This window comes from Heliangelus exortis, chromosome 2 (assembly GCF_036169615.1).
Source record: "Heliangelus exortis chromosome 2, bHelExo1.hap1, whole genome shotgun sequence".
In the NCBI taxonomy this organism is placed as follows: domain Eukaryota; kingdom Metazoa; phylum Chordata; class Aves; order Apodiformes; family Trochilidae; genus Heliangelus; species Heliangelus exortis.
In genome coordinates this window covers 19,120,862-19,138,623 of record NC_092423.1, presented here as the reverse complement: position 1 = coordinate 19,138,623, position 17,762 = coordinate 19,120,862, and the positions used below count along the sequence as shown (strand labels likewise).

The 17,762-nt window shown below is 40.1% G+C and overlaps 2 protein-coding genes across 8 annotated transcripts in view; one reads left to right on the top strand and one right to left on the bottom strand.

Annotated features, from left to right (window-relative positions):
• Window positions 1-4,188, top strand: part of MLLT10 (MLLT10 histone lysine methyltransferase DOT1L cofactor) — a 116,800-nt gene extending 112,612 nt beyond the window's left edge. For 5 of the 7 annotated variants that reach the window (XM_071735070.1, XM_071735067.1, XM_071735072.1 and 2 more), the window contains 2 exons: window positions 138-350; window positions 2,544-4,188. In XM_071735070.1, coding sequence (XP_071591171.1) covers window positions 138-350; window positions 2,544-2,612 — 282 coding nt within the window. In that variant the 3' untranslated portion in view covers window positions 2,613-4,188. The remainder of the gene's footprint in view (window positions 1-137; window positions 351-2,543) is intronic. The other 2 variants (XM_071735068.1, XM_071735071.1) reach the window with 2 other exon arrangements.
• Window positions 4,189-9,938: 5,750 nt separating this feature from the next.
• The window catches only part of DNAJC1 (DnaJ heat shock protein family (Hsp40) member C1), a 106,259-nt gene continuing 98,435 nt past the window's right edge, over window positions 9,939-17,762 (bottom strand). The window contains exons 10-12 of the mRNA XM_071735077.1: window positions 12,205-12,253; window positions 11,228-11,706; window positions 9,939-10,155 (exon numbers count right to left, since the gene is read on the bottom strand). Coding sequence (XP_071591178.1) covers window positions 10,087-10,155; window positions 11,228-11,706; window positions 12,205-12,253 — 597 coding nt within the window. The 3' untranslated portion in view covers window positions 9,939-10,086. The remainder of the gene's footprint in view (window positions 10,156-11,227; window positions 11,707-12,204; window positions 12,254-17,762) is intronic.

Here is a 17,762-nt window from a genome sequence, read left to right as displayed (position 1 = left end):
TTATTTAGTGTAACTTAAATTAACTGGGATTAGGTGAAGGGTTGCACTGACTGAAGATGTGGATATGCAAGAATCGAGGGAAGAGCTGTTTTTTGGTAAATATTTTTTTTCTCCTCCCTTTCCTCATATTTTTTAAGGAACAACATCAGGCCCTTTTGTATCAATTAGTACAGCAACAGCATCACCACCACCAACACCATCAGTCTGAAGTACAGCAGTTGCAGATTACTGGAGGAGCACAGATACCCATAAACAACCTCCTTTCAGGCACACAGGCCTCACCACTTAATGCAGCTGCCACCAACCCATTCCTTACAATTCATGGAGATAATGCAGCTCAGAAGGTGACAGTAAGTATATTTCTCACCTCGTTTTCAGTGTAATACCTCCATGAGGTACCTAAAAGATAAGAAGCAAGTTTTGTGCCTGTATTTACAACTAAAGGATTTTACCTTTTATATATTTTTTTTATATATATTTGGATTTTACCTTTATTTTTCTTGAGCCTTGACCCGCACTTAATGAGGTTCAGAACACTGCAAACTTGCAGTCACTCACACCTCACCTGTCTGCTGCACACTCCTGTTTCCCTGGATCAGGACACCAGTCCAGTGATCCTCACCTTCCCCTTGTAACACAACTGCAGCCCTAGTCCTCTTCATCCCATCTCCTTCCAGATATGTGCCTGCAGTTTTGTAGATCATTCCTTTCATCACCTTACTTGAAGAGTCTGTCCTGGCCTGGCCAGGTACTGTGGAGCTGCAGAGATCAGATTATGACTGGAGAGATGAGGAAGCCCATTGCTGGGAAGGTGAAAAATGTCTGAGGAGAACTGGCTATGCATATCTTGGTTCTGAAGTGGGAATGTGAGGCTGTACACTGGGAGGCTGAGCAGCTCCTTTGCTTGATAGAGTTATAAAACTTTTCCTAGGCATATAAGGAAACAATACGCATTTTTCTCCTGAAGATGTTCCATTGTCTTCAGCTTTTGCCTGTAACCTCCACCCCCAAGAGAAGAATTCTTTATTCAAGGAGTCAGAGAATAGCCTTCCATTTCTAAGGTTCTTAAAATGATGAAGGGAGGGAGCACATGGAACTTGTAAAAACAAAGGATGAGTAGAGCAGGAAGACAAAGTTCCAGTGTTCCTTGGAGAAGACATCAGGTGGCAGTGGAAGTAAAAAAAAAAAAAGGTAATCTTGTCTGCATCAACAGGCAGGAAGAGTTGAGGGCTAGAGACCAGTCCCTTCTCTGCTCCCCACGTCGAGTTTCCAGCTACTGTAGGGACACAGTGGTGGAGACAGGCAGCTGGACTTCTGTGGTACTTCCCAAACTTAAGGTGAAATACAAAACATAAATGATGAATTTTCAAGACAGATTTTCTGGAAACATCTCCCTTCCATTTAAAAATATGAGCATTTACTTTATTCAGCTTTGCACGTGGTTACTGTCACTTTCCAGCTGGGTCCATTGTTGTGAGGTTGCACCTTCAGGATTCGGGCAAGATGATTTTCTTCCCCAGTCCCCGACTGTCAGAGCAGAAGCACTCTGCCTGCAGGGCTTTGCTCAGTGCCTTGCCTTTAGTTAGAAATGTTCACCATTTATTCTTGTGTGTTTAAAATTTATTGCCCCTAGTTTTCTAAAAATTAGTAGTGGTTGGAATTGAAATCCTGTATTTGGTTGTTATCAGAACAAACTATTGTATATTTAACCTTATTTTTGATTTCTTGAAATGGCTATAGCTTGGGATGGACAGTGTGGCTAGGCAGTAGTAGTATATTTTACAAATATGCTGTTACAATTTTATTTTTTGTTCTTACTACAGTTTACTGCAGAAAAAAATTCATGAAATCTTCCAGATAAACCCCTTAGAAATAAATTTCTTTTGAAATAGCTTTTATTAAAAAAAAAAATTAGAATTGAGACAGCTTGCACTGGATTGTTGAACTATTTTAGCCCAAAAATAATTCAAAGCAAATTTTCTATTTGCCAAAAGTTTGAGTGCTTTCATCTCTTTTCCAATTGGAACAGGTTTCAAGCAGTCCCATGTGCTTAGTGAATAAGATGACGTTTTTGCCTGGTCCTTTTTGATACTTGCAGGCAATGTCTTTGTAGGAATTTATGAAAGAAAGATAATCCTGACAGGTACGAAATGGGAATTCTGTTTCCAGTCTGGTGCAGCAGTGCAGCTCTCAGCCCTTTCCTGGGGCTAAAACTTAGCAGAGGTCACCTGGTGTTTGCCTGACCCGTCGTGCTCTTCTGCACAGAGAGCAGCAGCCAGGACAGAAAGTCTTGTTGGAATGGAATTAGCAGCTAAAGTGATGTTTTCTAATGCCAGTTGTGATGACACGAGTGTGAGCTGCTTCAGTGCAGGACTAGTCCTTTAAGAAAGCAAGAAACTACTCCTTTCCCACTTTTTATTTTATGATGCATGATTATTCCTTACAGTGCAAACGTTGCTCAAGCCCACGTACTTCATCTGCTCTGTCATTTGTATAAATTTAGTTTTACTTAACTCTGTATTTTATAATCTGATTTTTAGAAGTATTTTCTCTTGCACAGAGGCTCAATGATAAAACTGGACCAGCTGCATCAGAGAAGAGTTGACATTTGAATGATTCTTGAGAACTGCATGTCCTGCTGTTACAGCACTTCATCTGGCTGCAAACTGCAGTTTTCCTTTCTGCAGATGGAAGAAATGCAACAAGGAACTCTTACTGCACAGCAAAAGGTTAATAATTTTCAGAAGGATACTTTTTGGTAGGCTTTCATTTGCTTTCTTGTTGCACTAAAATGGATGTACTTTTTAATGTTTCAGACTGTGAAGTAGATGAAATTCTGCAAACCATAATTATTTTGCTAATGTGACGGTACAAAGTACAAATTCAACCACAAACAAAAAATACACTTCTCTTCAGTCATAATCTTAAATTTTTAAGACTAATACACTGTCTGCAGTCCTGCATTACTTTGGTTTCAGAGCTGTAGTTTTAATAAACAAACCAACCCCAACCCTAGACAGTCTGATCTTCTGCTGCAGTTGCAATATCTCCTTTTTGACTAAGCTTGTAATGACAGCCTGGACTTGCTGTTTGTCCTTCCTTTTTTACATACAGATTTTTGAAACCTGAGTCAGAAGGGAATCCACTTTTGAACTTTTTATTCCTTTAAATTCCTGTTGTTATATAGTGGGAGTTTTTAATGAGTAAGAATTACAGTATGGAATCCAAAGTTTATTAATTTTGGTGTAGGTTTTAGAGTTCTGAGGTTTTTAAAGGAGCCGTTTGGTTCCTGTGACAAAGTTTTCTTAGCAGATGAGAAGGCCACACTGAGGAAGTAGGTGTGCAGTGTTTGGCCTGACCCAAGTGCCTGTTGCTACCTCCATTTTGTTGAAATGGCTGCAAAGAGCTGACCATGCACTAGAGGCGTCCTTGTTAGCAGCAGGAATATTCTGAGTTGCACCAGCAGCCTTTTTCTGCCTTTACCAGAGGTGTTTATACCACTGTAAATAGCTCAGGCAGATTGTTAGCTGGGTCACTTTTCACTAATAAATTACCAAAAAAAGTGAGTTAATATTTCCCACTAAAATTTACCGGTGGTTGAAAGGGCTGAGCTTGTGTTACACACCTCTGACTGTAGCTGATTTCATGGCCTGAGTCTATGCAGTATGGTGAAGGATGGTTTGGATGGGGGTAATGACCACTAAATCAATGTTGAGGTGGGAATTATTAGAGGAAAAGACCCAGCGGTAATTAGACCTCCACTGTGTACTTATTTGGAAGAACATGTTAATTCTGCAATATGTTTCTTAGTTAAACGTTGCACAGTTCTTACCTCATTTCTGTAAATAAAGTTTTGTGAAATCTGTTTTGTATTGTGAAGAATTCTTAAGAAAACATTGATATTTTGATTTGTAATATTTCTAATTAGTAGATTTAATTGAAAAAGTAAAAATAATTTATTTTTATATGTTCTGGGGAATTTTTAAAAAATGTCACAAATCACTTTTGTAGATACTTTACAAAAGTTATCCAGTGGCTTATTTTACTTACTCAACCCACTGGTGGATATTCTGTAACAATTTGTACAAAAGGTAAGATGGAAATGTGCTGTTATTTTGACTAGATGTAAAATTCCAAGTGTATGAAAAGATGTGTACAAAGCTTTTGTTAATAAACTTTAATAATGTTGATAGTTGTATACTACTTGTCTGAATGTGAATCTCATAGTATTTCTACTTACATCACATGCTGGGAGTTTTTCAATTGCAGGTGGCCACTAAAATTTACTACAACGAATTTTTTAAAATGGCTCTTCTGTAAATTTTTGCTTTCAAGAGCCATTGATGCAGCTGCAGCACCGTCAGGGATGGTTTTACTTTACTTTTGCTTTCACTCTTCCAAGGGCAATGACAGTGAAATTGCATCAGGACTGAGCTGAAGGCCCCGCTTCACTGTGAAATAACTGAGTGAGTGAGAGCTCTGCAGAGCTGGGATGGGGTCTTTACCCACACCCTGCCCATGTTGAGGGAATCGAGCCCTTGGGCTGATGCTGTCTGTTTTGTTCTGTAGTTGCTGTAAAGTCTTCTCGATGATTTTTCCAGGAATTTTGCTTGGTGTCCATGGGGGCGTTGGTAAACACACAGCTGAACTCCTGGTTTTTTTTTATTTCTCAGGCAGCAAGGAGGAATTGCTTAAGGAGTTACTAAGGAGTGTGCCCTTCCTGTATCACCACATGAAGATGAATGTGAGGTCTGTGTTAGTGCAGCTTTTGACAGACAAGGGATGCACCATGGCTCTCACCATGGCACCATGGCAGCTTTTTGGTTCCTTGCTTGTCAGGTGCAGCCTTGGGCTGAGACCAGTTTTTGGAACAAGCAGCAGGAAGATGGTGCTGCCCTAAGCCTATGCTGCTATGTGGGTGGTGTTCCATCTGCTCCAATCGTATGGGTTGATTATCTTTGTGGTTTATTTTCAAATGGGGAAAATGGAGTCCTGAAACAGGCAAAGGAGCAAGCTCAGATTTAATAGTGTGGGAATGTAAACCTTCATCTGGCAAAGCTTGAGGCAGCACCAACACCCACCCTCCCTCCTGCTGAATGGCCCCTTGGCATCAGGGCTAGAAGAGGCTGCCCAGGATTCTAGGGGTAGCTGATAAATGGTTCATGGTACTGGGGAAAAGGCTCAGAAGGGAGGTGGCATTGCTACTGATTAAACTTGTGCAAGTCTAGATAAGCTCTAGGCCTGGGCACTGTTTTCTGGTTCTGTTGGGCAGTGACCATTTGTTAGTGCTAAGGAGGGAGCACATATAACATATGTAGGCTGGGCCCCTAGGCTGTGGGTGAGGGGGGAGAAAAGCCCCATCTGCCCTCCAGCATGAGGGCTTCAGGGAATTGAGTGATCCCTTCTCCTGGATTAAGGGACTGGAGGGTTACACTGCTGCTGCTTTATTCATGGACCCACGCTGAAAGCCAAAACTCTACCTGGTAGACAAGAAGCAGCCGTAAGTCATCTGTCTCCTCCTGGAGCAGTGCCACAGAAACCAGAAATGGGGGTAAATCCTGCTTTTCCTTGTGTCTTTCTTTTTGTTTCAGAGGGATTGCCTAACCTCTTGCCAGTCTCCTGATAAGATGTAGAGAAGTACAAAAGGGGCAAAGTTGAAAATACTGGCAAAATTGTCAAATTTGGGACATATTTAAAATCTCACCTTGTTAGAGACTGATGGCAGAAGCCCAAGGCAGTGGTGGATGTTTCACAGTACGTGAAGTCCTGATGGACCAACAATCAACAGCCAGGAAATAATGAAAGGGACAGCTCTGACATCCAGACAGCAATCCCATTCAGAAGCCCTTTGCAGACAGAGACTGCATCAAAGCCAAGTTCACGTGAGGGCCACATGCAGTCAGAACCAACCTTGTTTCAATGATTTGGCAGATCCTGACATCAAAGATGATGGTCTGGGGCTGATTTGGCACCAGTTCAGTGAGGCAGTGCTGCTGTGGAATGCCTCTGATGCCAAAGCTGTGGAAGCCCCTCCCCAGGTTGCTGGTTACTGAGCTGCCTCCAGTGAGTCAGGGGCTGCACCAGGTTCAGTGTCCTGAGAGCAGCACAGACCAAACGTGCTGCATTTCAAAATGCTTCATGTCCCCAGGCTTTTGGATTGTCTTTTCTTTTCCCATCAAAATGCAGGTTTGCTGACAATGACAACACACCTTATGGCTTACAGAAGCCAACTAATTCTGGGCAGCCTATGACAGCTCAAATCCTGGTTTTATCAACTTTATTCATCCAAGCTGTGTGAGCAGGAGCTATGCTTTCAGCAATGTTGTTGCATGACATTTAAGTGACTCATTTTCTGGTGCCTGTTTTTCATAAGCTCCACTAAAAATCTCACTGTTGGTTCTGCCTAAAGGAGAGTGCTCTTGAAGTCAAGCACTCAGTGTTTCTATTACTTTCAGGCCCTGTCCTCTCATGAAGAGGTCACATTGCAAAATCATCCCTAAACCATTTTTTTTTTCCAATTAGTTCATACACTGATAGCTGTGAAATAGAGAATAACACAGTCCATAATAGAGCATCTGTTAAGTCTTTCTTCTAGAACCAGCCTAGCCTAAGTCAGAGCACTATTAACCTTTACATCATCTCAGTCTCTCCTCCTTCACTTGCAGTGTCAGGCTGTAACTTTACAAACTGCTGGTGCTTTGCCCTGTATCCTGAGCATGGTGCTGTAATTCTCTCCCTGCCTGCTCTGCCCACTGCCCTTTGCCACAGGGGCTTGCCCAGCCCATCCACAGGCAAAGATGCTCAAAACAGCTCTGACTCAGGTGCAAGGCAGTATAGACTCTAGAGCACAGACCCTCTAATGCTGCATTTTTCATGCACAATGTTATAATGCAGAAGGCACAGGAAAGAAACTATTTTACTAGCAGATAAATACAGAGATTACTGAAAGGAAATCTACTTTCCCTGCTAGAAGGTGGAAGAAGCTTCTTAAATCCCATGTCCAGAGCACCTGTGATTTTTCACGGATGGAAAAGATTTAGGAAAAAATGTCTTTGGTGATGGACAGCAGACCCACAAGAAAAGTGTGGCTGTGGTTTACCACTTCTCTAGTGAGCATCACTTCTGACCTCAGTCATCACAGGTGAGAGTCACTGCCCCAAGGGCCAGTTGCCTCACCCTCCAGCCAACACTGAGCAACCCTCCCCTGGGATCTTGGCTGCTTTCCCTGACACCACCTGCCTGCTCAGAGCCAAACACCAAAGGTGAGGCTGGGGAACCAAAAGTGAGGTAATACTGGATGGGGCCAGGACTGCATCACTGCCTGCATGGCCCTTCCTAAAGGGGCATCTGTCAGTGTCTCTGTAGTTGCAGAGACTAAAGCCACTGATGCTGGACACTGACTCCTGTTTCTCATCCCAAGCCTTAATTCTGCCAGATGCCTTCCAGTTCCAAGTGATCCACCTGGGCATTTCAAAAACCTTTCCAGTTCTGACAGTGAGACAGCTGGGCCTGCCACCAACTCACAGGGCACTTCCACTGTGAAAGCAGCCAGTGCCTGCCTCCACTTCCCAGCAGCTTGATTCTCCTTGCAGTAAGGATCCAATCCATCAGCTCACTTCCATCTAAGCACAAGCAGCACCTGTGGTTAGACACTGACTTCCAGTGCTTCAGGTACTCAACCTGACAAGTGTGACAGAATGGCAGGTACAATCTTTGCCCATCCTTAAGGATCTTCCTTTCAGATAAACTGTTATTTGTTGGGAGCACTGCTTTAACTTTCTCAGTGTCAATGTTCTTGCAAGCAAAGAGAAAAAAGTTTCTTACCAGCAAGTGGTGTTTATCATTCTTCCTTAAAGCCCTCATTCAGAAAGCCGAGGGTGGAGAGAAGCTGAAGGTGCTGGGTGGGGACTGTGGTGTCATTACTGCCACCACCAGGGACATGGGCAAGGTTTGAGCAGATGCTCTTACACACAGGTATCATTTTAAAGATTTCCACTGCCAAAGGTGTGACAGTCCTCCCAAAGCCTTATTACATTTGCTACTGGATGTTTTCTGCCCCAATATCTAACTAAACTATTGCTTGCTCTAATCTGAGCCAATATGATTCTTCATAGCCACAAAAGCCAGGTCAGTATTAACTGCATCAGGGAGAAGCAAAAGTGTGTAATTCCTCTCTCAATCCCTCTAGTGTAAATACCAACCATTCTTTCTGTCCTTCCTAGCAAATCAGGCTTTGTAGAATCTGGATCATTCTCTTTGCTCTCATCTGCATCTTCCTTGAAGTGTGAAGTCCTGTAAATCCAGAATGGAAAGGAAAGATGATTCTCACCCTCACTGGCTATACTCCACCCTTACTTGCTTCCTTAATTTGGAACAGTAGAAATAATCCAATTACCTGTCTATTTTTTCATGTACAATCCATCTCCATTTGCTTGTGTTTTACTTCAGCCCTATCAAACGCTCCACCAAGTTGATTTTCACCAAACCACCATTTTCTTTGCAGCCATTTCAGTTACCTGGCTTTACAGGTACAGCAGACACCTATCTTTAAGATGGTATTAGTCATCCAGAACAGTTAAAGTTAAGATTTCCTGGTATCTCTTGAAAATACCTCACTTGATCTCAGTCAAGACTCCTCCTTCACAGGTCCATTAGTAGCACAGAACTGCTCCCTGATCAGTGAGCACACAGACCAGAGCACAGCTTCTGGCTGTGTCTGGTTTCCACTGCAGGGAAGCTGCCTGTGAAACAGAATGTAGATGCATTATTTTGTGTGTAGGAAAGCTTCTATAACATGGCTTCTACAACAATTTTTTAGATATGACCAAAATGAAAAAATACATAAAAGTGCTCCAATTGGAAAGGAACACAAATGGAACACTTGTCCCCTAAATACTTCTCCTTTGACATTTTATGGCAACGGGATGAAATTTTGTGAAATGCTGATCTGTCAAAAGCAACACAATTGGGAAAGAGTTACTGGGGAAAATTAACAGTGTAAATGACAAAGTTAAGAGATGTTCAGCCACCAAGCTCTGATTCTGAGTTCAGATGTACAGTCCTCTGATTCCATTTTAATTTAGAATTAAAATTCAAAAACTTACTAGAATTAAATCTGGTATTAAATCCGAATTTGAGTGGTAAATGATTCTTCAAGAAATGCAAGGCCTCAATGTTTCCTGCAAAAGACCAGGATCACTGCTCTGCTGTACTGATATCATTCACAGCTCATTAAGTACCCTTTATTCCAGCATTTTAAGCTCTGTATAACTTTCCAAAATTATGGAAACTAAAGTAGCAAATAAGAAGTAATAACTCTTAATATCTCTTCTTCAAATATAAAATCAAGCTGCTGAGTGCAGGGTATATCCCCACCCAGATATGAGAACTCTTAGCCCAATAATGTCAGCTTTAAGTCCTGTTCTGTACTTAAAAACTAGCGATGAATTATACACCCTACATACCTTAACTAGAGGCCTCTAATGTTCTCACCCATAACAGCACTACCAGGTATCACTGTGCATTTGTCTGCACAGTTGGTAAAAAAGGAATTATATTTCAGCTGTATATAAATGTAAGTTAAGATTAGAAGTACTGCCCATTTCACCATATTGTTAGAATGAGAAGATATTTCATGCAGCAGCAGACATGCCTGGAAGCATTACCTTAAAGCTGCAAGAAAGAAAAAAAGTCTCTGGAGTGCAAACTTCATGACTCTCATTCTTTCTTATGAGTTTCAGATCAACTCTGATTTTCAAAACAACACTTAAAATGCTTTATATTCTGTATATTCATTAACTGTAAACCTACTAGTTCCAGTCTGCAATTACCAGTGGGGCTTTTCCTGAAGGTCCACTTCTTAAGACAGTGTTATCCCACATCTGCTTGAGCAGCTCTCCAACACAAAAAGACACCTTCATTCTTCAACACACAGAATATGTAAGATGGTATAAGATTTATTGATATTTTCTTTTACTAAGGCACATGACGTATAGAAATACTGAGGTACAAAAACGCAGTTTCCTGCATATGAGATTTAAAATCCCATTTGACAGAGCTGAGCTGCATCTCTTCTGCTCAGACCATTCAGCTTTTAGCCATTTTTTTCTTCTGTACCAGTTCAACAAGCAACTTGTATCTTGCTATACACTCCTCCTAAAAGAAAATATAAATACAAAAGTGTTAGTTAAAAGTCTGATACATGCTACCTCATTCTAGAAAAGGAGCTAGGTTCTGGGGGCTCTGTGGGGTTTTTTTGGGGTCTTTTGGTTTAAGTTTTTTTGGGTGTCAGGTGTTTGGGTTTTTTTTGTTTTGCTTTTAAATTGCACACTGAATTTCAGAAAGCAAATCTACATTTAACAAAGAGTGGATTAGAAAAATGAACTTGCAATTTATGTTTCTTAGTGGTTAATTCCTCTTTAAAGAGCACACAAACCCAAGAAAACAGTTGCCTTGTACTTCTTGACAATGATTGTAAAAGCAATTATTAAAAAGTTGGACTGTAGTATCTATTTCAGAAGTTATTGTGGTACAAGCCACACTGCAGATGGGCTGAAGCCAGGCTTTACAGTCACTAATGTAGCACCAGGTACCACTGAACAGCTTCAGACCCAGAGAAACCCTCTAATTCCTCAGCCACGCTTCCTGCTCCACGTTTGACACAAATAAAATTAGGATTTTCTGCAGCTACATTGACTGAAGCAAGCAAACTAAGCTATCACAGCTATTATGAAATCTAGCACAGACCAACTGTATCAATGACAATGGTATTTTAAAAATAATATACTTACAAAAAGAATATTAGATTACTGTGCATTTAACACTTGCTGATGGATTATTTATTTTGTTTGTTCATTGAGATGGACTGAGATGAGTATGGAAAAAGTCTAAGCAAAGCAGCTCAACAACATTTGGTTGCTAACTTTGAATCAAAATTTGTTTTAAAATCTAATCTATCCTGCAATTGAAGATCTGAAAGGCAGAGGAGAAATAAGTATTTTAAATGAAACAGGAGGTATTTCAACACTTTCTGTAATAGATCAAACAAATGGAATTAAATGGAAAGATAACCAAAACCAGCAAACATTACAGCAATGCTCTTTAGGTCAGGAAGTCTGGACTGACAGGCTAAGTAAAGACCTCACCTTGCTGCAGGAATCTCAGTTCTTAAGGTAGAAAGCATGTTTCCCTTCAATGTATAGGGCAGTCCAAACAAAGCTAAGCATACCTTGCTTTTTCCAGGAACACATTTTGCTATTTTATCCCAGCGATCCGATGTGCCCTTTGGATACTGCTGCAAGGCCATTTCAAGAAGTTTCTGTTGATTTTGAGTCCACAATTCTTCTGGGGCACGGGTTTTCTCTCTTTTTCTGATCTCATCATTATTCTCTTCCTCTTGCTCAATGTTATTGAAATCTTTCTGGCGTCTTCCTCTGCCCTTCTCTTCTGGCACCTCCTTTGCTGCTGGTGGAGTCATTTCAGGTGCTTTGACAACTTTCCGTTTGCGGTGTCTGGTTTCACTTCCAATGGTCTCCTTTTGATCTGTCTGGACATCCATCTGCTCTGGGATATGATTATAGTCCCCCTCTTCCTCCTCTTCCTCCTGCCTCTCTCGCTGTGTGATTATGTGGTCTGGCAAATTCATGTTGACTTTGGCATTCCTGGAATTCTGGGCCAACGTTTTAAGCTCCGAGAGCCTAATGATACCTGTTAGAAGTATTGCTGTTACATTTCTAAAAAAATAAAACCACAAACAAGGAGGAAATTGCCCACCAATAAGAGGTACCTGGAATAGCGCAGAGAGGAGAAAAAGCTCTTCTGGATTAAGAGCTTAAGGAAAAGTCTCATTGGGAAATCAAGGAGTTTGTTATGAAGCAATGAAATTTGCCAGTTATAAGTTCATCTGCTATATATGAAGTACTAGTAAATTACCATACTGATAAATAACAGATCAGCCTGAACAGACGAAGAGAACCCCAAATAAACTGAATATGAAAGCCTGGGAGGCCACTGCTAAAGGGAAATGTGCCCTCAGAGTACCCATCAGTTCTCCTCTTTGCTCCAAGGCTGTGAAGGTCCCTGTGCAGAGCATCCCCTGAGAGGCAGCAGGATCTGCTGCTGCTGCTTGCACAGCCACCACCCAAACACAGGGGTTTTATACTGGGCTTTTTATAAGCAATGGTAAGGACCTAGAGCAGCACACACCTGGTGTATGTGTAACAGAATCCTTCAGTTGCTTGGCTTTCAGAGTAACCTGCATGAAAATAACAACAAAAAAAAGATTATTAAAAAATTAAAGCATTTGGGCTATTGAAGAATTCATTAGAGTTTACTGCAAAATTTAACACTGAACATACATTAAATACAGCAAGGCTGTTCATATAGGGATCCTTAACTGGCAAAAAGTAACTTTTTAGACTTTGTTCTTTCTAAAACATTCCTAGCTTATAAAAATAATGTAAGCCATTCTACACATTTCTATAATCATCACCATAATGCATAACAGTTGATATTAAAATTTTATTTTCTTTCATTGTTAAGTCTCAGTACTTGAACTTAAAAAGACCACAAGGAAAGGGGGGAAAAAGTAAACCTTCTTTTATATGTTGGTTTCTCAACACTGAACAAAAGAACAAAATAACCCACATAGGTCCATGTGAGGAAGGATGCTAAAGGACAAACAAATGTTTTGTCCCAAAACAAAATGCAACAGTTTGACTGCCAAAAGTCAGCAAAGGCACCTCCTTAGTCCTGATATTTCAGGAACAAAGTTCATTACTGAGAACCCAAAGGATGGAGAAATGTCTGCTTCAACCTTTCCATGTATACCACAACCTGTATCCTGGGGTGGGTAACCTGTGTTTCCTGCTATTTGAACCTCTGTCTCAAGATGTGAGGCACCTGGTACTGTGATACCCAGAGCAAAACCAAAAAATGCATCACCTACAAAGTCAGAAATTCTTCCACATGGGATCATATTCACCCACAATATGAATCATTCAGGCCTTCAGAGCCACAGCACAGACCTCAGATGTTTTATTTACTGATGTTAACAGCAACCATGAGGTGCTACAGAGTGACCCTGCCAAGGAGCTGTACAACTATTTGCTGGAAGCAGAAGAAAATATAAAGATTCGGAATTTTTGTTCTATGATAAGATTTGTAATTCAGTGTTTCAGTTATATAATAGTTAAAATATTTTGGTACTGTCTGCTTCCACCCACCTTTCTGCCCATGAAATTGCAGGACTTTGGCTTAAAAACAAGCAAGTGCTGGCTCTCCTTAAAGAAATAACAGCAAGACTTAACAAGGCAAAGTGATCTATTTTCCCTACAAATTAAGCCTCATTTTCTGGAATGATTAAGTTTAAATGAAAACTCTGTGAACAAAAAAAAAAAACCAAAACAGCTCCAATTAAAGAAAGCCTTTATCCAGAGGCAAGATACCTGGCATACAAAACTCAAGTTTCTACTGTTAATAAGCATGATAAAGTTTTAATCCTTCAAAGAGGAATCTCAGAATACTAATATGAATAGATAATTTTAAGTAGCATTGACAGTTTAGTCTGTGATCTGCATGATCCTGGTTTTGAAACAACAGGATGGATCCTTCTTGAAACAGGTGATCCTGTAACAGAAATGCCTTCCTTGAAGTGTTCATAGTCTAAAATAATCATAATGAGATGTTTGTGTTCCAGTTTGATTATTAGCAGAGTGTCTCTGTAGGGCCAATGCTTTAAGAGGCTGAGTGGAAGGGAATTAATTCTTGAATGCTGAACAGAATGGGTATTTGGTGGTGTCCTGCTATGGATCTCCTAAGTAGAAATTAGGTTATATAAAGTGAATTATAATAGATTATTTTGAAAAGCAAAAAAACTTGTCATGCAAACAAGTAGCCAATCCTTTAGAGCTTACTGCAATGACACAGTGGATTCACTGTCAATGTGACAGGGCATTATCTATGTTCATTTATTCCTGGAAATTGTTTCTAAACCATTTTGCTATTTCTTAAGTGCCTCTTTTAAAAATTTACAGCCTACCCAATGGGCCAAGAGGGCAGGAAAAAGACAAAATGTTCTCAGAGAGAATAAGTTACAAGTAAAGATAAAAACAGGCACTAAGTTGGTACCTCAGAAGCAGCATTTGGTTTTGTCTGTGTTGAACCTCTGCCTGTGTTGGAGATTGACAATTACTTAACCTTTAAAACTGAGCCTGCACACACAACAAACTTTGCACTGAAGGTGGTGCAGATCACTCTGCTGGATTTGAGTTTCCTTTACAAGACAGAGGTTCCCCATATATATAATAAATTTTGCTGCATGTTATATCCAACTGAATTGGAACCTAAACCAGCCCACTCCACTAGAACAGTGAAGGATTTTGGTTTATTCATAGATCCTCATGGCTTTTCACATTTCCCCCCGCATGCAAAAAATTCAGAAGAACCATTCTTGCCATAGATTATCTCAATTTGGATAACTTCAGGCATAATGACTTCGTGAACCCAGATACAGTTTTTAGTAAGCTACTCTGTTTTTCACATCTAATATTTCCAAGACTTTCTCTTTTGAAGGCAATAAGATATGTGTCCATATTTTGATGGACTTTCAATTTGAACAGTCACAAGGTAAGCTGGAAATAACAACTGTGTGTATGGTTTAGATATTGAAAACCTACAATTTCAAACACTGAACAAGCACCTTCATCTGACCTGAGTTTGACAACTCGTCAAGCTTCTTACTGCTTTGCTATCATCATTCACAGGTTACATGAGAAGATTATTTGTCTTTTTTTTTTTTTTTTTTTTTTTTGTCAGCTTTCTTCTTTACATGGATGACTTTGCAGATCTTTTTCCAGGCCTTATGTAAAGTTGATGTTTACTCCATCTCTTTTAATGTAAGAGTTCAGGTATCACTGATTTAGACTTAAGATTTATATGTCCAATAGGTTCAGCTGTCATAGGTCTTAAAGAGGCTGACACAGGGCAAGAATCATAACATGTCAGTGTTGTACTACTAAGGATTATTAGGAATCCAGCCTATGGAACATATGAAATTGTATTTCCATTTGATCAGTTTGAGTTTAATCATTGCTCTTGCCACTCAGATTTGCAGACTCTTCTGTTGCCAGTTCCACCATACTTTCTGACATTCTTAATATCCATTTAAATTTCCTTTCCAGTGATGAGTAGTGTTATCTACAAGGTAGTTCTTAACAGCAATTAAAAAAAATGCCAACAAGCTATGCAAATTTAGTTGCTCCACTGCTTTCTCTACTCAATTTTGTATAATAACTTGCTTGTATTATTATCTTTTCATTAGGTAACAGACAACATACTTGAAAATACTGTTATTCAAGTATGAAGCAGTTGTAGAATTACTCTTGAAGTTATTATTGCTGATTGTTCTTGCATAATGCTTTAAAATTACAGTTTTCAAGTATACTAAATTATAAGTTTTATCATGACTGTGAAAAGTTGTGCTAAAAGCCTGATGCTATTGACAACAGCTTTTACCAGAGTACTAGCCAGCCTCTAAGAAATCCTGGATCTAGGAATACTTTAAATAATAAGTATCCAGACTGTAAATTTGATTTAGAACAGAAGAGGGTAGATCTCATATTCCTGCAAGTATTTGCACCTCTGAGCATACACACTTCATTATTTTACAGGAATCAACTTTGAAAGTTGCCATTCCTATGACCAGATAACTGAGGCACCCCTGTACTCCACCAGAGATAACAGGAGTCACCAGTAAGTCAGGTAATCACATGCACAGTGGGACAGATTTTCTTAGACAGAGAAAAATGATTAAATGAAAATAAGTTGGATGCAAGCAATCAAATTGCTGAAGTAGAAATAAAACCACCTTGCTATGGGACCTACAGAGAGAAGCCAGGTGAACAGTTTGCTTCTGAACACTCCCTTCTAGATTCAGCTTCAATATCTCTTCAGCTACAAAAATTTTTTACTGAAAACAAATGGGATTAGTGGGATGATTTTATTCAAGGAGAGACAGACAGACCTGGCTTCCTCCTGTACTGCTAGAATTAGTCCAGAACACAAGACTAGCTGCTATGCAACAAGCCACCTAGCAGTAAAAACATTGCTCATTGTAACCATCCAGATGTTAAATCTCCTGTTACCCTGGACACCTGCCACCTCTGAACAATTGATGCTTCAGAGATAAACAGGAAAAAAAGATAATTATCCAGAATCATCTTAAAAGACTCTCAGTAGCATAAGCAAAAGCAAATTTTGCTGTCACATGAATGAGAGGCTACTTTCCATCCTGCAGGGAAGACAGGCATAAAAAAAAAAAACAAACCAAAAACCAGAATTGTGACAGACCTAGGGGGAAAACCCTGTAAAGTCAGGTACAGTAATCCTGCTGATGCCAAAGAGAGAAACAGCCCTTCTGCAGAAGATGAAGAGCAATTCCCCATTTCCACAGCAGCAGCCACTATCTCATCACTTCATGACCCCTCCAGCCCCATGACCAGCCCAGCTCCACAGGGCACATCCCAATGGGGCTTCAAGCCCTTCAGCATTTTGCTGTCTCATGGAAATCTTCTGTAAGCAACAATCAACCTTCTCTGAATAGGATACTATTTTTGATCAGGACTTTTTTTTTTTTTTTTTTTTGTAGAGGAAGAGATGACCCATGTTGCTTGGCTTCCCAAATGCAAATAGCCTAGTGAAGACAGATTACATGTTACTGTGCTACTGAAAAATGAAGGTCCTGATGAAATTAGTATTCTTAGCACTGTCCATGTCACCAACAAAGATGTTAACACGGGTTATGCTGACCCTTGAGGAACACCACTCATCACCAGTCTCCATTTGGACATCAAGCTGTTGATAACTACTCCTTAAGATTGCACTGCCCAATTCTACAAAATCTGTAGGGGCAACTGTAGGACCGCACAGAAAACTTTGTCTAATGAAGGAACTGTAAATAGCAACCACCTTCTCCTCCCCTCCAAGTATCAACAGAGATATTCTGACGTGTTTGTGGAATCAGAGAGGTGTTTCATCGACTGTACTCCCAGACTGAGGGATCTGCATGACCTATATACAATCTAAATCCCACCTCAGATATTCATAACCTGTTTTGGACCTCAATCCAGGGCAAAGTCTTTATATTTCAATAAGCAACTGGAAGAACCATTGATTGCATGAATATATGCAAGCTGCTAATAAAATTCAGAATATCCACAACTGGAGAGCACAGTAACTGAGTTACCACAGACACAGTACACAAAATGAGATGCAAAACAGACTTAGGAAAACACTTAACCTCCAGAGGCAAAAAACCCTAATAAATTCATGGACTTCTACATATGGATCATTTATTATATAGATGTTTTCTTTCTGGCAGGGTAATGAGCTTGCATTTGTCAAAAAAAAACCCAAAAAATCTATTTTAGAATGGCATATGAAGTAAAATGAGTATGCACACAAGCAGTCACACTTAAAGGATGAAACTGTTGGCTGGATGTACATGAGGATGTACATGATGGATGTACAAAATAACCACCCCTCCCAACCTTCTGCTTTCATGTTTCATTGTAGTTCCCAATGTCCACCTGTCTATTGGCTTGCTGTCTACCTTAGTATTTTTCTATATGAGCAGCAGATCCCAATTAGTCAGTTTTTGCAACACAAATGCATGACTGCAGGAGCAAACAGAATCAGTTTAAATCCTGTAAGACAAGTAAAAGATATTACCTCACAAGTATGAAATCCAAGACTCCTTGCCTTTA